This window comes from Molossus molossus, unplaced genomic scaffold, assembly GCF_014108415.1.
Source record: "Molossus molossus isolate mMolMol1 unplaced genomic scaffold, mMolMol1.p scaffold_m16_p_2, whole genome shotgun sequence".
NCBI lineage: Eukaryota > Metazoa > Chordata > Mammalia > Chiroptera > Molossidae > Molossus > Molossus molossus.
The window spans coordinates 14,852,775-14,877,396 of record NW_023425355.1 but is presented as its reverse complement, the minus strand read 5'-3'; the positions used below and the strand labels follow the sequence as shown (position 1 = coordinate 14,877,396).

The 24,622-nt window shown below is 34.9% G+C and overlaps 1 protein-coding gene across 2 annotated transcripts in view; it reads right to left on the bottom strand.

Moving 5' to 3' along the window:
• Nucleotides 1-4,282: 4,282 nt before the first annotated feature.
• The window catches only part of KLHL4 (kelch like family member 4), a 68,555-nt gene continuing 48,215 nt past the window's right edge, over nucleotides 4,283-24,622 (bottom strand). Inside the window, exons 7-11 of one of the 2 annotated variants that reach the window (XM_036270697.1) lie at nucleotides 19,611-19,835; nucleotides 17,730-17,892; nucleotides 15,864-16,076; nucleotides 6,901-7,072; nucleotides 4,283-5,387 (exon numbers count right to left, since the gene is read on the bottom strand). In XM_036270697.1, the coding sequence (XP_036126590.1) occupies nucleotides 5,328-5,387; nucleotides 6,901-7,072; nucleotides 15,864-16,076; nucleotides 17,730-17,892; nucleotides 19,611-19,835 (833 nt within the window). In that variant the 3' untranslated portion in view covers nucleotides 4,283-5,327. The remainder of the gene's footprint in view (nucleotides 5,388-6,900; nucleotides 7,073-15,863; nucleotides 16,077-17,729; nucleotides 17,893-19,610; nucleotides 19,836-24,622) is intronic. The other variant, XM_036270698.1, reaches the window with a different exon arrangement.

The following is a 24,622-nucleotide window of genomic DNA, read 5'->3' as shown; positions in this document are numbered from 1 at the left end:
CAGATGGCTGCTTCTTGTGCTGGGCTTGGGGATGTCTAGGAAAAGCCAAGTTGTGAACCAAGGCTTGTTGCTTCTAGTGCCAGGCCTGGGGTCACTTAACGAGAGGTATGGGGCTCAGTGAGACCAGATGCTGCTTGTTTGAGAGAAAATTCTGAGGCAGGATCCAAGACAGGCCAATCCTATGGTAAAGCCTTTGGAAACAGCTTGGGTGGGCTGGAAAGTTGGATGGGGCGGGGCCTCAGGGAATCTCTGGGGCAGGGCAAACAGTGTGAGCTAGGTTGCTGGAGTCCAAGATATAGTGCCTGTCTACTGCCCCAGGGAAGAGCTCACCAAAGGAACATCATCCTCCACCAGCATGTCGGTCCAGGAGAAAGCTGCCTCTCCAGTCCTCATCCCGAGGCCAAACAACTCAGTTCTTCCCTGTGTGCCTCTGGAACCCTGCAAGCTGCCTCCCCTCTGAGCTCAAAAGGAGCAAGTCCGAGTAACTCCGCACATGGGCCCTTTAAGAGGAGCTGCCTGGGGCTCCTGCAGCCACACCCTCCCTCTGCCTCAGTTCCCGCTGGTTTTACAGCCAGAAATTATGGGGACTTCTCTTCCTGGCACTAGAACCCTGAGCTCGGTGCCTGGTGTGGGATGGAAACCCCTCACTCCTCAGGAAGGACCTTCCCAGCCGAGGTGTCCTCCTGATTTTTATCCACCACACGTGGGTGTGGGACCAGCCTGTCAGTGCCTCCGCCCTCCTACCAGTCTCTGTGTGGCTGCTTTTTTTATCTCCTAGTTGTAGGACTTCCATTCAGCTCCATTTCAGGTGGTTCTGAATTATGGTTGTTCTATAATTTAGTTGTAATTTTGATGTGGTTGTGGGAGGACGTGATACTGCATTTACCTACGCCGCCATCTTGACCGGAAGTGACCAGCATACTTTTAAAAAAAATATGTTTTTGTTGCCCTGGCCTGTTTGGCTCAGCAGTTAGAGCATCAGCCTGTGGACCAGAGAGTCCCGGGTTTGGTTCCTGCTAAGGGCACGTACCTGGGTTGTAGTTTGTCCCTGGCCCCGTTTGGGGTTGTGTGGGTGGTGGCCAGTCTGTGTGTCTCTCTCACATCAGTGTTTCTCTCTCTCTTCTTCCCTCTCTCCCTCCCACTCTATCTGAAGATGAATTTTATTTTATTTTTTTTTAATCCTCAACCGAGGACATTTTTCCATTTTTTGTTCAGATAGAGCGGGAGGGAGAGAGAGGAAGAGAGAGAGAGAGAAACATCGATGTGAAGGGACACATCGAGTGGCTGCCACCCGCACGACCCAACCAGGGCCAGGGACAAACTGCAACCGAGGCACGTGCCCTTAGCGGGAACCAAACCCGGGTCTCTCAGGACCGCAGGCCGACGCTCTAACCGCTGAGCCAAACCGGCCAGGGCTGAAGATGAATTTTAAAAATGTTTTTATTATTTTATTTTTTTGAGAGAGAGGAAGAGAGAGATGGAAACATCGATGTGAGAGAGAACGTGGATCAGCTGCCCCCTGCACCACCCCAATGGAGATCGAGCCCACAACCTGGGCATGTGCCCTGACTGGGAATTGAACCGGGACCTCTCATTCCATGGGACAATGCTCAGTCCACTGAGCCACACCTGCCAGACAAGGACTATTTATTTTATAACTGGAAGTTTGTGCCTCCTACTTCTCTTGAGCTTTTCACCCATCCCCTCCTCTGACCAACTTCAGTTTGTTCCCTATTTCTTTGAGTCTGTTTCTGTACTGATTGCTCATTTGTTATGTTTGTTTTGAGATTCCACATACAAGTGAAATATACAGTATTTGTCTTTCCCTGTCTGACTTATTTCTTCTAACAGAATACCCTCTAGGTCCATCCACACTGTTGCAAATGGCAAGATTTCATTCTTTTTTTTTTTTTTTTTATCCTCACCTGAGGATATTTTTCCATTTTTTGTTCAGATAGAGTGGGGAGGGAGAGAGAGAGAAACATCGATCTGAAAGGGACACATCGAGTGGCTGCCACCCACATAACCCAACCATGGCTAGGGACAAACTGCAACCGAGGTACGTACCCTTAGCGGGAACCGAACCAGGGTCTCTCTGGACCGCAGGCCGATGCTCTACCACTGAGCCAAACCTGCCAGGGCTCATTCTTTTTTTTATTGCTGCGTAATATTCCAGTGTGTGTGTGTGTTTGTGTGTGTGTATGTGTGTGTGTGTAAGGGAGGGATTAGAATTATAACAGAAATGCAATTAAATATGTCAATTTTAATGTTTTAGCATGTAGAAGAGGATTGTTTTTCCTAGTCTGTAGCAGGCAACAATCTTGGAAAACAAGTATTGTTCAAGAATTTTTTTTTTAAAAAGCTATAAACACATTTTTAATGTTTTCTTTGACACATGGAGAGTCAGATTTGTAAAATAGGAAGTTCATGGAGTATGTTTATAGACTGAGGAGGAGATACTTTGTTCATCACTTGGGTGTGGCTTAGTGTCTCCAGCAACAGGGTATGTGATGGACAGGAAGTCCAATAAAATGAGGAAAAGTAACTGGAAAATCTGTCCCTCTACTTCACATGACTGTCCTAAGAGAAAGAGGACAAAATGATGACAGCTAAGGAAACGTGTTTTATGTTTGTTTTTTTTTCCTCCTCAAGGTAGGAGTCTTGTTAGAGAACTTAAAAAAAAGGGGGGGAAACATCTCAAATCAGAGTTTTGGTTCTGTCCCCTCTAGGAGAAGACTTTTTCAGTGTTCCTTCCCTATCAAAATGGAACAGCAACCACATCTGAGTAAAGTTGATGGATGTCATAGTTAGGCAGAAGGAGGAATCATGTTTAGTGCCCCAGAGTCTCCTTCAACTCCTGTGCGGTATAGAAGGTATTTGGAAGTCCCTGGATGCCCTGTAGAAATACAGGAAAAGTAGTTGGTGATGTTGTCTGGCGAGTCTTCATGCTACAGTTTGAGGGTAGCAGACTGCGGGATTCTGAGCAAGGTGATAAAGATTACAAAGAAAAAAAAAATCAAGAACCAACATTTCCTTTCCAATCTGAGTACAATGTATAAATAGGTCTGTCCTTATGCTTATTGAAAGAATATATAAATTATTAACTTCCTTTCTTATCCTTGTTATCTTCAACCAGCCTGATGGGTCATGTTTACTACATCATAGTAACATGGGACCTGCCCTTTTAACTCCTTTTCCCAACTAGATTTGATAGATGCAAGCAGTTATGTTTTAGTGCCCCCATCCTCTGCAATGATCCATTCTGACTTCAGATCGCTCAGATTTGGGCAGTCCAGCTAGGCCACAGACAGAGCACAGTTTTCAAATGCAACTGTGCAGTAATAGTTTTGGGCAACATACATCTCTCTCCTAATAGTCAATACCTGATCAAAATGAAGCAAGCCCAGTTTGACCAAGAAGATGGTATTCAATCTCCACTTGCCTGACTAGGCTTTACTCTGGATATGATCTCCCTGTTGGTGACATGTGACTGGATATTGGCAAGCTCCACTGTGATGAGTCCTTTGATCTTTCCTTTCCCCACTGGCTCCCACTCCAATTTAAATTGACATGCCAAGCTGTGCTCTAGGGACAAAGGTTTATGTAACTCTACTTCTACATTTACTTGGGTAAAGCATAAATTTAAATGTCCCACAGAGGTGTGTGTGTATGTGTGTGTTTGTGTGTGTGTGTGTGTGCACATTTGTTTATTTTTGACAGCATCTCTATATCTCCATCTCTACCCCTAGAATTCAAGATGCCTATACCCTTCTATTTAGAATTAAAGACAGTGGCAGGGATAAAAAACAAGGGAAGGAAACTGTATTTTTTTTTTTTTGTATTTAAATAAAGTATTTTACCTACTGGGACAATATTTTAAAAAGTCAATTCAAGCTGCATCTGACCGTCTAAAACTACACTCTTTATAACCAGAGGAAATAGATTTTATTTAAATTCAATCTGTTAAAGTACAAATACTTTGTACAACTTATGTTGCTCTTTTTGAAAACTTAAGATGTAGTAGGACACTTTATAAGCTTCTCTCTGGATTTTATTTGTTGATTTCACATACTACAATACAAAGCCTATTTAAAAGAACATATTGCAGAAATTCTAAAATTGTGCATTTACTTGAAAAGTTGCTTTCATCAAGAAGGTTTTTGCAACATTTTATCTTAAATACTTTTATAATAGGATAAATGAGAATAAAAATTTAAAGGTAAAATACTATCCAACTAAACTTATTTTTTTTTTCCTTAAAAATGTTTATTGTGGTGTGCATATCCTTAACATTTTCTACTGGATGGCTATAACTAATAAAAAAAAGCATGTATTGTTACATAAAAGATAAATACAGAATTTACCTTGGATATCAAACATTTTGGTGTTTCTGTGTGTTACTATTGTAGAGCATCTTCTCAGTTTTACCATACTTTAAAAACTGTTTTTGAAAACTTGTTAAACTTAATGGTAGGTGTTGACAGAATTCACACAAATGTTTGAGGAGAATATTACTTTCTATACAAGCGAGGCCCTGACACTTTAAGCAGAGGTCACAGTTTGTATCAATATGATAAATATTCACTATTTTTTGTGTAGATTGTGTATATGAAATTACAGTAATATTTTACTGATAATAAATCTAACAAGACAACATGGTAAGGAATACCTAAGTTTTATGTGTGCCTTGGAAGATGATACTGTAAAAGAGTAAGTTTGTGAAAATTTTAATATACTGTGATCATCATAACAAATTATGCCAATAATTTTTTCATGTTTTTTTTTTTTTTTTGTCAACACAGTAAAAGCTTTCCATTAAGACATGTGAGGTGTTACTTAGCTATTTGGGATATTGTTTGACTAAGAGAATGATGTCTTACTGAAATCAGACTATAGTTTAAGCTCTCCAGGTTCTCTTTTGTATTAGTTGTGTTCCAGATAATAGAGTACCTTTACTATTTGAAATAGAAAATATTTTTAACTTCTCAGACTCTTAACTTAAAAATTTGCAATGCTTTTAAAACATTTCATACCTTGGCCACTATCTATTTCCTTGAAAGATTTTAAAGTGATAAGGCTGAACCTAAAGGAGTAGATTTCCATGTATATTACCAGCTGTAACAACACACACACTTAACACCTATATGTAATTCACGTTTAAACCTTGCTTTGGTTTCACAAATGAGAGCAATCATAACTACATATTAAAATGACACAAGAGTTTTCATGTTTGACTACTAATTGAAGAAAAGAACATTTTTCTTCTTCTTTTCTTCCTACTCCATTTCTTAAAATTATCAGGTTTTCTTCCGTTTGATGAGATAGCTTTACGGAAGCTTCACCACCACAACACATGCACCAGCTCTTCCAATGTTAACAGGAACTTCCTAACACAAAAAACAAAAACAGAAAAGGAAATGATGTTTAAATGAATTTTTCATTTAGCATAATATAGCATATCAGAGTTGACGCAGTCCTTATTTATTCTGGTCTAACTTCCACCTTGTATAAAGACAAGGGAAAATGTAGCCCAGATAACAGTCTAGTGTGGTAGAAAAAACACAGTCTTTCAAAAAATGTCGATCTGAGATTGAGGAGCAGGCGATTTCAGTAAGTTTCACCTCTCTGGTAATTTTCTCACTTGAAAAATTACAGCTAATCATACTGATCCTTCAAGGTTTTTGTTAGAGTTAAGTAAGATAATAAATGAAAATAATTTGGCATAGTGATAATCCCATTATTTGTTAATTCTCTTTTACTCTTCCCAATATCACACACTAAAAGAGTAAAAAGCTGGGAATAGAATCTAAGCCTCCTAGGTACTGGTCTACAATTTTCAGAAAAGTAAATTCCACCAGTTTAGATAATCATTTTGACTATTGTATTTGACCTAACTCCTTGTTTGCTAAAATATTTTTTCCATTTCTAGCTAGTCCTAAGCATTGATACTACCAACATGGAAGAATTTGAATGATTTCAAGGGTCTTAATGAATCAAACTGTAGAAGAGACAGGAAGCCATTATCAGCTATCATTACATTAACATATATTTATTTAAAACAGTAACCAGTTCACTATGTAGAGTACAGAGCGGCATGAAGCCAGTATAAGGGAAGTTAGTCACCAAATATAAGATTTGCCTGTTTGCTGAAATGGTGAAGTTAGTCCTATTTCATTTTTATTAACCCATTATTTAATTAACAAAACACCATTGGGTACTTTAGAATAAATCAAGAGCTATCACTGGAAAAACTGTCAAAAGCATCAAGTTTGCCTTCAGCATCCACCAGATGTCCTTTCGGTGCTCCACCTTGTACTGCCCATGTGACTTCTTCTGTTGGACACCCAGCAATCTTGAGAGGATTTAATTCTAGTCTCTTACCATGCACTAAATTCTTTGAATGACTGATTAAATTTTATGACTATTGCAGTTTATACAATCTCTATAAGGAGAGATTGAAATATTTTTGTCTTTGGGAAATAGCGGATAAGAAGGAACAGATATTTATGGATGAAGACATTGCTCTTTGGTTCTCAAGTCATAATACATACATAGGAAGTTGGCCAGATAGTAAAATTCTTGAATTATTGAATCTGATTCACTATAATGTGAAATAAATGATTATATAAAGTCAAGAGACTGCTCTGCCCCCTTTTATATAATCTAATGATCTACATAATCTATATGATCTATATAATCTAATGATCATATCATCTAATGATCAATTACATCCTCAAGTAATTTTCTTTAGCATAAATAAAGTAGGTACTACAACTTTCACTAAAAGAAGCTGGTTAGATCCTAAAGAGGAAGAGAACGGAATTAATTCCAGACATATATTTAAATGTATTTTTATTAAAACCTGAAATATATCCATTTGAATACTTTAAATAAAAGTACCTGCTTCCATTCATCTTTCTGTGCATCGTATGACTCAACAGTATTCAAATAAGAATGTCCATCATATCCTCCAACCACAAAGAGTTTGTCTCCTAGAGCACAAACAGCCACAGCATCTCGAGGAACACTCAGAGGTGCCACAGTTGACCATGAATCATTTTTTGGATCATACCTTAAGAGGTTTAGGAATACAATTGAGAAAGAAAGTCCAATAGTGTTAAAATTAAAAATAGGCTTTAATAAAGCGTATACTTATCTAATACAAAGAATTAAAACACCTTATAAATAGCAAGTGTAGTATGACTAATAAATGTGAAAGATCAGTAAATGACAAAACTCTCTTCAGCCACCAGAGGACACTCAAAGCATATCAAAATGTATTTTCTTTCCAAAAAGAACATGCATTTCTTGGTCAGTACTCATATTCTCTATGAGAAAATTTCACTTAGTGTCTTAACATTGTGTGAAAAAGTCCCCCTCTCTCATTTATTATGCTGATTGGAGAGCTTTCATGTTTCTCTTATTCTCTGTAGATCAAAGTTATACCTGAGATGGCTGATCCTATTTATATGAGAGTTCACATTTTAAGTAAATCTGAATATAATTGCTTTTTTGTTTTATAGAATGTCGTACCCTGGTTTTAGTACTATTTGTGGCTAGAGTGACCTTATCCTATATTTTTCCCCTATGAGAGTTCCAATTTATCTTCTCAGGAGCCTTGGGATGTTTTCCACTTGAATCTGAAGTTAATTTTTTATCCCCGACCTTTCTCTAAGCAAAATGAAAGATAATTCAGTAAGTAATATTAATTAAAATCTTTGCTAGGAATTCTCTCCTAAAATTTGAAGCCAAATTTTAAAAAATATACAATACTAAAATCTAAGAGCTAAACAATCAAAGAAAACAGATAATTATACATGGAAATGCTCTTTGATTTTATTTTGACTTATTTGTAAAATTTATTTGTAAAAATGTATTTTACCAAAGAAACATTAATTTATTAGCCTCTACTAACTTCTTTATATTTCTATTACTCTTCTGATTTATGGTTTTGGCCTCTTTAATCATACTCTAAATCATCTGATCCCAGCTTTTATTTGATCTAGCCTCATATCTAGTAATATTTTTAATAATGACTGAGATTATCAATAATTGAGATAACTTCAATATCCAGTACACATCATTGAGTGTTATGTAGCATTTCACCTTAAATTCTGATGTTGTAAACCCAGAACCAGAAAATCCATAGCTGTGTGCTTTAGTTAAGCTGCATCTTCAACATAATTGCTATTGTACTCTGAGGCTGCAGTCGGCATGCATGAATGGGGAACCAGAGGTCATAAAAAGATTTCCTTAGAGATTAGCAACCAAAACCTAAGACTGTCATGCATTTGCATAGTAATTAATACTAAAAAATATGGCTTATGTTAATATTATCTGGATGTGGCTTGATTAAAGAGAGGAATTTGGAGAATGTTGACTGTTTTGAAGAGAAACATTTGTAATATGGTTACTATCTGCAAAGACACACAAGAGATGTTAAAGAAAAGTCACTACATCTCTTTCAAATTAAAACAGCCTTGTGTCTCTCCAATTTTGTTTCTCTTTTGCTTTTCCATCTCTTCTTACTTTGAATTTAAGTATATATGTTCTAGTGGAATTAAAATAGAGCCTGAAGTACAAGAAAGTAGTTGTAAGCTTATTCCTCCATTAAGAGAAATTAAGGATAGTTTGCTTGACTTCTTTGCCTCAATTTTTTTTCATTTCCATTATAGAATTGGTAATCTCTGACCCAGCCAACATATGTTTATGCAATGGTTTTAGAAGTATTTCATTGGGTCCCGCATGTAGGGCTCAGTGGATTGAGCATCGACCCATGGACCAAGAGGTCCTGGTTCGATTCCCAGTCAGGGCCCATGCCTGGGTTGCAGGCTCGATCTCCAGTAGGGGGCATGCAGGAGGCAGCCTATCAATGTTTCTCACATCGCTGTTTCTATCTCTCTCTCTCCCTTCCTTTCTCTCTAAAAAATAATCAATAATAACATATTTAAAAAAGAAATATTTCATTGAAATGATTATCTTAATTGGATGACATGCCTAAGGTAAGGGGTAGGGTAAGCCAATATCTTATTCCACAGAATGTGCACCTTTGATTGACCTTCTACTGACAAGCCTGTTTTACATTTCTATAGGTGTAGAAATTAAGTTGTAGAAAACTGAGTTTTCTTATGATTCTTGTACATAAAAATATAAATGAATTTTACTGTATGGAGACAGAATTAATTTCCACCTTGTAGAAATAATGACCTCCAAGGATTACATTATATTCTCTATAGGATGTTAACAACTTTTACATCCATTAACAAATTTTTTTTTCAGCATTCCTAACTGTCTATATGTTGTTTCTTCCAAGACTCTATTGAATCACTTTTAACATCTTATGGGTTACATCATTAGTTAATAAATCAACATAAATCTTTGACATGTTAATTTTATATTTGTATCAAGGTCATAAGTATATATATTTTTGAAAATTTTACTTCAGCACTATCCATTTTCTCAAGAGATTTTCACAGAAAATGACAATAAGGGAATAATGATAATACTGATTACAAAAATGATACAAACAAAAACAATACCAGCAACTAACTTCTAATCAGTACTTAATATGTACAAGGCAATGTGCTAAGTGCTTTAACATTTATTATACTGTGCCTGAAGAGGCTGATACTACAAGTTTTATCACTTTTCACATGAGGAAACATGTTTAGAGATATAAAGCTACAAGGTCAACATCACATAACTTGTAAACAGTAGACCTGGGATTTGAACTCAGATATATCTGACTCCAAATCAAGTGCTTCTAACTACTATATTATACATTTTTGGTATGTACAAAATGCTCTTTTTCTCCATTAAAGAAATTTTAAGTGTATGTGAATTTTTAAAAAATTAGTACATATGGAAATGTAATTATATCATGAAATAAGGTTACATATTTAATTATTAGGACATGTTTGTAGATATTTAATTTTATAGTCTGCATTATGAACTTTTCTATATAAAAATATGAACTGATTTTTTATTTTTCTAGTTGTATGTGTAAATGTGCATTTAAATTGGTATAGACACTTCAAGCCATTGTAAGGCTAATGTTACCATAAACACTATACAGTGCTAAAATGCAGCCCGATTTCTCTCTCAGACCTCATCACAGAATTCCATAAGTTCAGGAGTTCATGATATAAAGCCAGAAAAGTGCTGGCCTATTAATGAGAGAGAAGATGGTGATTTAATTAAAATATTTTATGCATTTAGATTTTTTTTTCCTTATGGAATATACACTTTTTGGACCTAACCTCATTTCACAGTCTCACACATTTAAATACAAAGAACCAAGCAAATGCAACACAACTTATACCAATAAGATTGAACAAGCCTCCAAAATTGCAATGGGAAAAAGGTATAGACTTTGTTATACAGAGAGAAAATCTCTTACTCATTTAGATTTATTACAGGAAAATTGCTATTATAATTAGAGCTTAAAGTATCTGTCTCTCTCTATATATTTATACAATATAACTTTTAATTCAGATGAGGTTTTTGAAAAGTCAGGTTTGATATTCATAGTAACAAACCATTATGAGTTCTTATTTACTATGTATAATTTTGTACAATATTCGGTTAGTATACATAAAATTATTTTAGACAACTTTTAATATTTCTATAAAGAACAATATAAATTATCCATAACAATATCTCTCTGTGACCTCTGCCTCCCATGAATTTATCACTCCAATATAGATTTTAGTGATAACAGAAATTTAAGATAGCAAACTTATTTTTGCATAGATATTTTTTGTACTTTTGATCAAATAAATTTTCCCAAATGCAATAATTTCTGATACTGTCTGTTTAGCTTATAGGAGGTGATTTAGTGTTGTCCACTATCAACAGTTTTATAAAGAGAGGGCTATAGTTATTCTTTGGTAGAGGAACATAAATATTTTTACAAGCTTAAAAATTTAATTTAGCTCTGGCCAGTTTGGCTCAGCGGTTAGAGCGTCGGCCTGTGGTCCAGAGAGACCCGGGTTCGGTTCCTGCTAAGGGCACGTACCTCGGTTGCAGTTTGTCCCCGGCCCTAGTTGGGTCGTGCAAGTGGCAACCACTCGATGTGTCCCTTTCACATCGATGTTTCTCTCTCTCTCTCTCTCTCTCTCTCTCTCTCTCTCTCTCCCTCCCTCTCCCCCTCCCCCTCCCTCACATTCTATCTGGACGAAAAAATGGAAAAGTGTCCTCAGGTGAGGATAAAAAAATTTAATGTCTAAATCATTATTTAAAATGAAAACTGTTTTTATTAATGAATTAATTTATTTTTGTTGCAGATGTTTCTCCTTTTTGCCCCACTGATTCCTCCCACCCCCTCCCTCCCCTCCCTGTCCCCAGCTTTGTTGTCCATGTCCATTGTTCATGCACACATGCATATAAGTTCTGTGGTTTATCTCTCCCCCACCATCCCCTCTTCTGGGGATTGTCTGTACCGCACTTAAAATGAAAACTATTTTTACCTTTTTTGAATACAAGTATGGGTTTTCTGAGTGTATGTATATAATTTCTCACAGGTGGGCTTGTACCTAAGCTTTTATGAATTGTATGATGTCTATAATTTTTTGTGGTCTAAAGAAAACATTAATAACTTGTCTAGTGAATTCAAAATTTCAGTAGAATATTATATATTGTATTCTTTTGGTCTTTCTAAAAGAGAAAAAATGATTCTTCTTATTTACACACACACAGAGAATAAATGTTTAAAATTCAAAATACATGATGAAATTCTGTATTAATCAAAATAAAGATGATTGGCTTGAGGTTTAATTATATTAATTGTCCTGAGTGTAATATAAGTGAACCTTTGATTTTATACTGAAATGGAAAGTCAAATATGATTGGTTTCCAAACTTTTAAAAACTTCACTTATATGGAAAAAAAAATGCTTTTGCCACTATTTGATTGGTATTTAACCACAGAGGGCTTCAACTTTCACTTCTGTAAGGCAAATAGGGATATACTAGACTTTCAAAGTATTTTTCATTTGTAATTACATTTAATTTCATTATTGTGCTTCTGGATATAAACAAGAGAAGAGTGGGTTCAGCTTGAAAATTTAAATATACAGGCAACTCAATGTGATTTTCAAGTGGTTATAATTTGTTTTCAATGTTGCACCACTGGGAAGTACTGTCCTCAAGATGGTAGACTAGAAAGTTCTAGCACCTCATTCCCTCAAAGAAATATTAAATAAACAAATAGATATTGGCTAAAATAAATTTACAGGGGTTCTCAAAATCAAAGGTCCACAGCAACAAAATAAATGCTTAGTGAAAAATAAGCTACATACAAATCAGTAAGAAATAGTGTGTTTTTTTTATTTGCCCTTGCCCTACCCTCTCCTGGCAAGACATGGCATGGAGTGGAGAAATCAGTAGTCCAGCCATAGTTCCTTTCCTTGAACTGAGATAAAAGAGCAGATCTAATATGAAACAATCTAATCTGTCTGGGTGCTGCCTAAGGGAGTATTCTCTGTGTTTCCTAAGTCACACCTCAGTCAGTCGAAAGTGGCAGAGCTCACAGATCTCAGGGTAGGGAAAGGCATGAATATAGTACACATAGCTCATCACAGCAGTGGGGAGATTACAGATGCAAAAACACTTGGGGCAAGAAATTTCTGATTCGAGACTATAGAAGAATAGCAAAGACCCTAAGAAGCAGCAGGGCTGAGACTCTTAAGGGAATTAAGACATTTAAAAGTAATATGTGTACAGGGAATTGAACAAACATAACCCCAGTAGACAAAAATGTCCTGAGAAGACTTCAAGTTTTCATGCTAGGCTGATCCAAGGCACAGAACATGACCTGCTAATTATTGATGGTCTCCCCATGCATACAGCCAATCTACAAAGACTGGGAGACATATCTTTTATTTCAAGTGCTAAATTTTTGACAAAAGATCACAAAGCATACAAATAAACAGGAAAACAAATTTCATTCAAAATAAAAAGTAAACACAGTATCAAGCAATCATCACTGTAGAAATATAGGCATCTAACAAGATAAATATATTAAGACAACTGTCTTACATATGCTGAAAGAATAAAAGGAAAACAATGAACTGAAGGAAATCAGGAAAATTATAAATGAGCAAAATTAGAATGTCAGCAAAGGAAAATAAATTATAAAGAAGAACTAAGCAGAAATCCTGAGGCTGAAAAATGAAATGTTTGAATTGAAAAACGTATTAGAGGGATTTAGTAGGAGACTCAGGCAGACTAAAACAAGTAAACCTGAATACAAGTCATTTGCAGTCATCAAGTCTGAGAATCAAATAGAATGAAGTGAACAGTCTTAATGACTTATGAGACAAAATAACGTGGATCAATATATGCATTTTGGGAGTCCCCAAAGAAGAAGAGAGATAGAGAAAGGGGAAGAAAGAATATTTGAATAAATCATAGATAAAAGCTCTCCAAATTTGAAGAAAACATGAATTTATAAATCCAAGAATCTCAGTGAACTTCAAGTAGAACAAATCTAAAGAGAACGCCACTGGAACAGTATAATTGAACTATCGAACATCAAAGACAAACAAACCATTTAAAAAGCATCAAGAGAAGAGCAATTTGTGACATACAAGGGATACTCAATAAGATTATGAGCAAATTTCTCAGCAGAGGACAGAAGGCAATAGGATAATATACTGCATTTAAATTGCTGAAAGAAAATTCCTGTCAACTGAGAATTCTATAACCAGCAAACCTATCTTTCAAAAAAGGATAGAAAAATTAAGGCATTTCCAGGTAAACAATAGGTAAAAGTTCATTACTATTAAATCTGTTCTACAAGATATTCTAAAAGGATACTAGTCATACAAAGTCATATACTCAAAGTCATAGAAACACATAAACTCCTCTGCTAAAGACAAATACATAGACAGATATAAAAAAATAGTTAATTTGGGGTTTCATCTCCACTTCTTACAGGTCTTAAAAGACAAAAACATGAAAATAAGTATAAAACTATGTAAACAAATACATAATATATAAAGACATAATTTGTTATGTTAGTAACATAAAGGGGAGAGGGCAGAGCTGTAAGAATAGTGTTTTTATGTAATTAAAGTTAAGTTGATATCAATTTAAAATAGATTGGCAAAGTTTTAGTATATTATATGTAATCCTCATAGTAACCACAAAATAAATAATTATAGAATACACAAAAAAAATAAGTTGAGAAAAGAATCAAAGCTTGTCACATAAAAATAAACTAAACCCAATGAAGGCAAAAAGAGAGGACTAAAGGACAAAATAGATTTAAAACATGTGAAAAGTGATAACAAAATGGCAATGTAAGTCCTTCTCAATAATTACTTTAAATGTAAATGGATTAAACTCTCCTATCAAAGGGCATTCCTTGGAAGAATGGTTAAAAAAAAAAAAAGAATGAAACAAGATCAAACTATATGCTGTCTATAGTAGACTCATTTTCGATGTAAGGACATGTATTGGTTAAAAGTAAAAGGATGAAAAACATACTCTATACAAATAGTAACCAAAAGTGAGCAGGAGTGACTCTACTGATATCATACAAAATAGACTTTAAAATGAGAAGTGTTACAAGAGAAAGTACATTATATAATGATAAAAGGTCAATTGTTAAAAAATGTATAACAATTACTAACATAAGAAGACCAAATACCACAGTTCCTAGATATATGAAGCAAACATTGAGGGAATTGGAGGGAGAAAGCTCTGCAGTAACAGTAAAAGTACTCAATTCCCCACCTTTAATAATGGGTAGAATAAACAGAAAAAAGATCAATATGTACATGGAAGACTTGAACAAGATTATAGACCAATTGGACCTAAAAATGTAAATATAAAATATTCTACCCCAAAAATCTGAACACACATTTTTCTCAAGGAAATAAGGAAAATTGTCCAAGATAGACCTCATGTTGGGCCACAAAACAAGTCTTACTACATTTTAAAAGGTTGAAAACATGCAATGTCTTTTCACAATGGAATTAAACTATAAATCAACAGCAGAAGGAAGACTGAAATATCTACAAATACATGGAAAGGAAAGAACACATGTTTAAATAACCGATGGTTTTGATTGTGCTTTTTCCTAGTCCTGAAATCCCCTCTATTCATGTGTATGCTTACAAACTACAACTTCTAATTACTCCATGAATTTCTTTTAGGACAACATACCATACTGATCTCTGTCTTCTGAATTCTGATAACCTCACTGACTATAAATCTGTCATTTGGCCTTATGTTAATATGATTTTACTATTATATGTTTGTATATACATATTCTGTCTTGCAAGGGAATTCAAATGGTATAACTACAAAGTCATGTGACTGAGTTATTTTAACAAACATACCATATTTTATTCATTTAAGTAAATGTCTCCCATTCACAGAAATTACCTTTGGGAAATGAAATACTTAAAGACTCATTGTTCAGAACATTATTAACACCTCCCTTAGGAAATTCTTTCTGTATGTCATGCGGTGGTAAGCCTTTATTCTTTGATGATTGATTTGCTTTTTTAAACAGTAAAGTTATTTTGATTTGAGTTGGTGAATAGGTTGAGTGATACAGCTTGGCATAAAATTTCTTTATTCTTACATCCTATTTTCTCATTATGTTATAGGGTGACTAACAAAAAAACAGCATATTCTCTTTCTATATTTCTTTTGATGGATCTGAAACACACAACGAGGAGGATTTCTTCAAAATATTTTGAGCCTAAAAGAGTGTACAATTTTACAAAGGACTTATCCTCTGAAAGGATTAACATTTATTCAGAAAACTACTTTCTGGTAGCCTAAAAATATTTCTCATTTCTGAAAATATAACCAAATAAATACATACATAAGTAAATAGAAATATTTTACCGTTCCACACAGTCAGAAAGCCTGGAGCAATGGTTAGAAGCAGGGGCATCATGACCCCCAACAACATATAAGAATCCATTGTATGTTGCAACTCCCACACCTCCACGTCTTTTGGACATTGGAGCACACATACTCCACTTGTTAGTGTGTGGGTCAAAGTATTCCATTGATTTGACGCAGGAACTTCCATCACGTCCACCAATAGCATATAGCCTAGAAAAACAAAACAAAACAGAAGTGTGTGTTTTTTCTAATTTGTATAGAATGAAAGCGAAGCTACCTTGCACAAAGAATTTGAAGTCTCTGACTATAAAGGGTGGGACAAAAGTAGGTTTATAGTTGTTTGTATGGAAAATAACACAATAATAAACTCTGTGTTTTGCGTACTCACAGCTGTAAACCTACTTTTGCCCCACTCTGTATATTCTACTATCTTAGTATTTTTTAGCAGACAGCCTAAGTTTGTGAATGGAAGACACTTAGTAAGGTCTACCCTACTCCAAACTTGTGAAAGTCACTTTGACATAATAGATGAAAAGATCCCATGGGAAATTACGTACAGAGAAAGAAGAGATATTGAAAATGTTGGCAATATTTGTCCATTATACCGCATTAAAAGCAACCTTACAATTTTACCTAGGTTCAACTGCCTAGCATTAGAATCCCTGTTGTTTTTATGAACTAGTTTATTTATTAAAAAATATAATTGTCACTAGGAATACGTTAACTTGTTAAATGACTAAGAAAATACAATAGAACTTGGAAACCAGATTTTTTCCTAGGAAGATATATTGGCTATGACATTTCTCCCAGAAACTTTACTAAGTCATATGTCTACAACTGCCATTCATGTTCAGCTGTCATGGATAGTAATAGGTAAGAGATTGTTACTGAGACACCTGATAGTCATTCAGGTCAGGCCAGGATAACCAGATTTCAGAGTATTTCAAGCTCTAAGACACTGTAAGGCTAAGTCTCCCTTTAACTATAGACATGTCCTACTTTTTCTTGCATAAGGCGCTAAAATCCATCTACTGAGCCCATTTCTGTGATGAGGTATTGGCTTGATGCACAGTCAGTACAGACACACAAGGCTGTCCCTGACACTGATTCATCCTCATGTCTGAATTTCTCATCATTCAAGTCCCTACTATATGCTGGTCATTGTCTCCAAAGGTCCCTTGTCAGAAAGCACATATAATTAATTGAAATAAATAACAAATTCAAGTTCTTAGCAACCTTCCACATCATTGGGTTTTCATATATTAGTTTGCCCTTTCGTAAGCAAGTGATCAGAAAGCAAGTAAGATTTAGAAAGATGGGACCGGATGTAATTCTAGAGTTGGGAACCCGAAATGCTCAGGAGAGTATGTGGTAAAGAACAAAAATGAAAACTTGCCCTATTACAAAGACAGGCCAAAGTTTTGATAAATCAAGAGTAAGTTATGATGTAATAAGTGGAAGCTTCTTGAGGATAAAACTGGGACTGGTTTGAAAGCCTCGAAGTGCTTCTCCAATTTAATGTGCATACAAGTCATTTGAGGATCTTGTTAAAATGCTGATTCTGATTCAGAAGATCTAGGGTGGGGCTACAGTTCAGCATTTCTAAATAGATCTCAGATAATGCTGACGTTCTTAGTCCCAGGACCACACTTGAATAGCAAGGGACTACAGAATATTTAATTAAATGTTCATTTTAGACAAGTATTTCCATCATAATGAAGGGAGAGTTCCAACAAGGCCTGTTATTATTGGTAATTGGATATTCTGGTTATTGGGAATGCTTATTGATCTATGGATCACATCACTGAAGCACTGTAGCACTTGCAACAGGAGCAAAGACCATGCATGTTTTGGTTTACTCACTTGTTGTTTAATGCGACAACACCAACTGTGCTTCTAGGAGTTGACATACTGGCCACGTAATTCCACTGACGTCCCTCAGGGTCCCATCTTTCTACAGTGTTTAGATAACTCCATCCATCATGACCGCCAACAGCATACATTGGTCCTTCAAGTGTGGCTACACCTAAAGAATAAAAACTGCATGAGGGCTCACCTAGGTATAAGACATATAATGGGTATTGTTTCATTATGCAAGCAACTAACTGCTCAAAAATTTAGATTTTTTTCTTAAATGATTTTGTGTACACATGAATAATTTACAGATCTTGATATAAAACGAAATAAGTTCTTTTAACCCTAGAAATTTTGGGGGCATAGTTTCCATAATCATGGAAAGGTATCATTGCTGTAATACTAAAGTCAAAGGAGGTGGTGGAATGCAACATTTCTGGGGATGTGATAGATAAGAGAAGCTGATTTTCTTTTCTGGCATAATTTCAATGCTATTTTTTGAATGTAAGAAGTAGATGAGATATGACACTCAATCTTTGATAAATCTCAGAACTGTAGGCTATCTGTGGTAGGTCTTTCTAATCTCTGTTCTTCATTGTAGGGATAAAAAAGGTTCTCATCAAATAACTAAATAGACAGGGTGTTTGAGGAGTAATTAGAAATTTGTTATATTTGATACCAGAAATATTCCCTTTTTAACTGCTTCTCAACTGCTTTGGGAATACATGGAATTGCTGCTCCCCATACAGTCTTCACCACCTCAATGAGCTTCTCAGGTATATCCTTATCACATCTCCTATCTCTTTAGAAACATCAGGAGATTTAAAAACTTGTTATTATTTTTCTGTAAGATATATTTTCCTAAGCTATGTTTAGGAATTACTAAAATAACTGAACTGAATATAATTAATATAGTCTATCATTTATAATTTGACATAGAATATTAATCAGATAATTTGGGGCAAATAATACCAGACCTGAATCTGCCACTTTTTAGCTGTGTAAAACTTATTTTAAAAAGAAAAGGAACCCTGGCCAGTTTGGTTCAGCGGTTGGAGAGTCAGACCATGGACCAAAGAGTCACAGGTTCGATTCCGATTCTAGTCAAGGGCACATACCTCAGTTGTGCTTCGGTCCCCGGCCCTGATCGGGATCATGTGGGAGGCAACCAGTCGATGTGTCTTTCTCACATCAATGTTTCCCTCTCTCTCCCTCCCGCTCCCTTTCTCCCTCCTTCCCACTGTATCTGAAGATAAATGGAAAAAAATATCCTCGTGTGAGGATTTATAAAAAAAAGAAAATTCCTGATTTTTTATTTTAAGCAAATTCTGTGATATTGAAACTGCATGAAAACTAGCATGAACAAAGATGTACTGACAGGTATTCAGGAGAATCAGTTTTCCACTATTCTAGAAGTCTCCACTTCATCTTTCCTCAACTTTTTTATAACCTCTGGCTTACATAAAACTTAGAGTGCTCTCAACCAAAGTGGTTTTGCTAAATACCCCTGCCTGGGATCTGCATCAGAAGGCTTTCTGCTGAAATATGGATTTGCCTATTATAGGAAGGAACATGATTCATCTATCTAGAAACAAGGTCTCTCCACGATTAAGTGTTCTTCTCTCTAAATTGAGCCTAGAAGAAAACTCTCTTGTAGTTGGAGTTCCTCAATAATGTACTCCTAAAAGTTTTTATCCTTCATAACAAATATGGCATTGAAACAAGAAAAATGTGTTATGGGCTTTTACCATTTGCTTAAGCTTTTCAGCATTTTGGAGACACTTTGACCAAGGGATTTACTATATCCCAATAATGTGCAGCTGAATTTAATTTTTAAATAGCTCCACTAACTATACATTCTTTAGGAACCATATAACTTTAAGGTCTTACCTAAGCCGTGTCTATGAGTTGACATGGGAGGCATCACAGTCCAGATTTTGCCAACTGGATTAAAACATTCCACTGTATTCAAAGTTTTTAAACCATCTCTTCCTCCCACGACATAGAGCTTATTATCAATCACTGCAACTCCAAACTGAAGCCTACGGCCATTCATGGTACCAATATGTAGCCAGTTATTGGTCCTGAGGTCATATTTTTCAATTGTAGTGGTACCTGTTAGAGGGATGTTGAACAATGGTAAAAACCAATTGTACAAAAAATTTAATTTGCGTCATTCACATTATATTTATGTACCTATAATTTATAGAATAAAATCTGTGATTGCAATTCAAACTAAAGTAGTCCAGATGATTCTGCAACCTGGCGGGCAATGCAAGGGTAATATTTTACCACTCCTGGATCAAATGGAAGAGTCAGAATAAAATAGTTTATTTAATATGTATGGTTTATACACTCATAATGGCTTTTTTTGGCTATACTATACTACTAGAAATACTAATACAGGTGTCAAACATCATATTTTACAACAACAAAACACCTTAGAATCTATTATTGACAGTCTACACATCCATTATGATTTTAATTACCTATGACCATTTAATATATTTATGAATTTTTATTTTACTCAGTTTGGTATGTGTCTGTGTGTTGATTGAAAATAGAAATGACTAGCCTGGCCAGTGTGGCTCAGTGGATCGAGCATGTCCCATGGACTGAGAAGTCACCGGTTTGATTTCCCGTCAGGGCACATGCCCAGGTTGTGGGCTTGATCCCCAGTAGGGGGCATGCAGGAGGCAGCCAATTGATGTTTCTCTCTCATATGTATGTTTCTATTGCTCCCTTCCTTTCTCTCTAAAAATCAATAAAAACATAGTAAAAAAATAAAATAAAATAGGAATGACTAAAGAAACAGGAAGAAAAATTTCTTTTAAATGAGTTGTTTATTCACACAATATTTCATGATGGGTAACACAAAAGATTATAATTAAGAATATTATTATTTATTAGAATTAAAAATACAAGCTTGATGTGCTATCACCTTTATGTGTTAATAAAGCTTCATTTTCTATTCACTTACTGGAATACCAAGTTTATTACCATAGTATCTTGTCACTACTACCATAGTAAATTGTCACTACTTCCTAATAAATTGTCATTTTTGTAGGCAATTCATTTTACCATTGTTCACAATAGCTGCTGTTATTTTTTAGTAAAAGTTGATTTTATACAACAGGGGTGTTTGGTCAATAAAATAATTTTTATTTACACCTATACCTAAGACCACTTGTAAAAGGTTTAGGAGAGTTCATCTTAACTTTTAAAACTCAATAATAATAATAATAATAATAAAACACTTCTCAATTTTGTTCTTCTAATGGGAGATTTGTTGCAAAAATATAATCCATTAGTTACACTGAAAATATAGTTAGCACCTGAAGCATAATATTCACTGGCCAATTGTAACTATGGAAGGGGTCATATCAAGTCAAGATGTAAGCAGAATATATATTCTATCTATGGTTGCTTCTGAGAGTTTTTCTGTGTATATTGCATTAGTGGAAATAGTATTTGTTGTTTTTTTTCTTCTCTAATTCTAAGTATTTTCTGGTGAATAGTGTACTATGCATTTCTGTCTCAAAAGTTTTCATTCTTACAATAAAAACATATGAATACACTGGTACTGATTTTCTCCTTCACTTTAATCCCTGCATCTTTCACCGTATTTGGCTAAATGCTGATTTATAGATCAGAAATTGCTCTTTTGATTACATAGACTGCTGAGAAGTCAAATAACACCACCTAGCAGAGTATCTTTATTACACTAAATATAGCTGGATTATACTGTTAAATTGGAAATACTAAAAACACACAATTGTTTTTGCTCTGTCAACCATTTTTCTCTGAATATTTTTATCTTTCCACTTCCTCATTCTAATCTTCCTAAACCTGTCTTTCTATCCTCTCCTTCCTATTTTAGCTTTTTATTTCACACTCTTTTCATCAGTGGAATATATCAAAGAGCCAATTTAAATTAAGAAGTGAAGGCTAAGCTGCACTAATTACTAAGATTATGGATATGATATTAATAGTGAAGTAATTAGTCAGGACATTGTACAAGCTACATTAATCAGCTGTATATAGAATATGTAAACTGAAAGGTATAGAAGTCTGCTTTATGCCAGGGTAATTTTTTCTTTGCATTAGATTAAATTTAGTAAATATATTTACCACACATCTCTCTCTCTCTCTCTCTCTTTCTTAATTGATTGTTAGAGACAGAGGAAGGGAGAGGAAGAGATAGAAAGAAACATCAATGAAAGGGAAACATTGATCAACTGTCTCCTGTAAGGCCCTTACCAGAGATTAAGCCTGCAACCCAAGTATGTGCCCTGACTAGGAATCAAACCAACGACCACTTGTGCACCGGTTGATGCCTAACCACTGAGCCACATCACCTGGGGTACCCCACATCTCTTATTTACATCTGTGAACATATGTGACTGGTAGTTCTATATTTTCAATTCTGAAGATTTCATTTGCCCACCTCCACTATTGCTCCAGCTAATCAAAATGTAAATCCTCTGGCTAGCTGAGTATGGTAGCTCTATATTTAATGGGAACACTAAGACTGCTTTACTGATCTCTCTCTTAAGAACTCACTTTATGAATTTTTCTGTGTAGATTGAGCTACTGCCTTACAGCATTATAAATATTGTTTCTCAATTCATTTCTAGTCGACCCTCATTTATGATTCATTCAAGAGGGAATAAAACCAACCATATTTTGTAGTACAGGATAGTTCCTGTAATTATGAATATATCTGATTTACTAATTTCCTGAATCTATTTTTAAAATAATCTAAAAATGACTATAGTAGTCTTTAATGTGCCCCCTGTTACACTGTTTCTCAGAATTCATTGTTTTAATAAACAAAACGTTACTGAATACTTGTATGAACAAAAGCTCAGTTTACCATTTAACAATTTTTAAATGTTTACTTTGTGTTCATACAACGTTCTGATGATTCTTTTAATATATGTGGTAGGAGTTATAGTTAACTTGAGTGACTTGTGAGATATCTATTTTTAACAACTAATTCCAAGTCAATTGTATGAGTCAGAGAGGAAATTAAAGACTGAGGAAGTATTGTATTTCCTAAACATCAAAAGGTAAAAGTTCAGAAAGTATCTTTGAAAAAAGATAAATAAAACAAGGCATTGTAAGAAAAGGCACATAATATACAAATTATTTTTACAGCTTTGTGAAATAACCTGAACAGGTACATTTCTTAGATGTAATACTGATTTATATAGATAAATGCTACCCCCTTAGTGTTTTTGCTGTACTTAGGGTTTATTTTTCTTTTCTTTGTTTATTTTTCTTTTTTATTCTCCTAAGGGCTAACTCTGGTTTTTCAATAGAGTCCAAAACTTGCAAAGAGAGGGGTCAATTTTGTTGTTGTCATTCCTTTTTCTTCTAAAATAGTGGCAGAATAGCCCAGCCAGTGTGGCTCAGTGGATACAGCGTCATCCCATAGACTGAGAGGTCCCAGTTCCATCCCCAGTCAGGGCACATGTCCTGGTTGCGGGCTTGGTCCCCAGTAGGGGGCGTGCAGGAGGCAGCTGATCGATATTTCTCCCTCTCCCTTCCTCTCTCTCTAAAAATCAATAAAAACATTTAAAAAATAAAAGAAAAAAAATTTAAAATGATGGTAGTACAGCAAATAGAGACCTAGAATCGAGTAAGAATTCCATTTCCAGTATTTCTATATATTTGTCTTTGAGTTGGTTGTCTAACCTTAAATAGCCTTAGTTTCCTCATCTCCAAAATTGGGGTAATAAAATCTATTCTGTAGCATTACTGTGAGGATTAGAAATGATGTTTGCAAAATCCAAATCAAGGATCAGGTACTCAAAAGTAGGAGTTCTTAACTATTATTGTAGTCGTCTGTAGCTTCCCGTAAAGCCTGTTATGTCTCCACACACTAGGTACTCAGAGACTCTCAAAATGATGGCTTCACTTCCTTCCACAGCAAACCGTGGTAATGGAGTCACGGGATTAGAGGCATACATTTCATTCATTAAAAAAAAAAATTGTTTTAATTTATTAATTTTAGAGAGAGAGCGAGGAAGTGGGTTGGGAGAGAGATCAATTTGTTGTTCCACTTATTTATGCATGCATTGGTTGACTCTTGTATGTGCCCTGACCAGGATCGAACCTGCAACCTTAGTGTATTGAGATGACGATGTAAACACCTGAGCCACCTGGCCAGGGCCCATTTTACTTATTTTTAGAAACAGTTAAAAGTTATAGATATTCAGTACTGTTTATTTTATTGTTTTTAATTTAAGTATAGTTGGTATGCAATATTATATTAGTTATATTAGTTTCAGGTGTACAATATAGTGATTTGACATTTTTATATCTTACAGTGTAAGCACCCCACTAATTCTAGTAATCATCGGTCACCCTGTAACTTATCACAATATTGTTGACTAAATATATTCCCTTTTATCTTCTTTACCTATCACCTCACCCCCTCCTTTCTGGTAACCAGTCCTTTGATTTCTGTTTCTATGAGTCTGTTTTTGTTTTGCTTTGTTTGTTCTTTTTTTTTTTTTTTTTGGATTCCATGTGTAAGTGAAATCACATTATTTGTTTTTCTCTGTCTGATTTATAGCTCATTTTTGTAACACATTCACTTATACAATGTTAACTAACAGGAGCTTGAAAAAGAAATAAAGATAGAAAGTAAACATAAAAACCAAACAAATAAACACAAAATTTTCCATTTCTCACTTTGCAGGTTAGGTGTTTTCTTTTTTTTTAAATCAGAAACTAAGGATAACTATGCTTGTATTTTGTATTTAGTACCCTTTTAATATAAATATGAAACAAGGCACATTTTAAAAGGCAGTTATTATTCATTCTGTTGAACAAAATTCAATAAAATATCAAGTTTCCAGACTTGAAATTAATTATAGGATCTCATTGTTCTT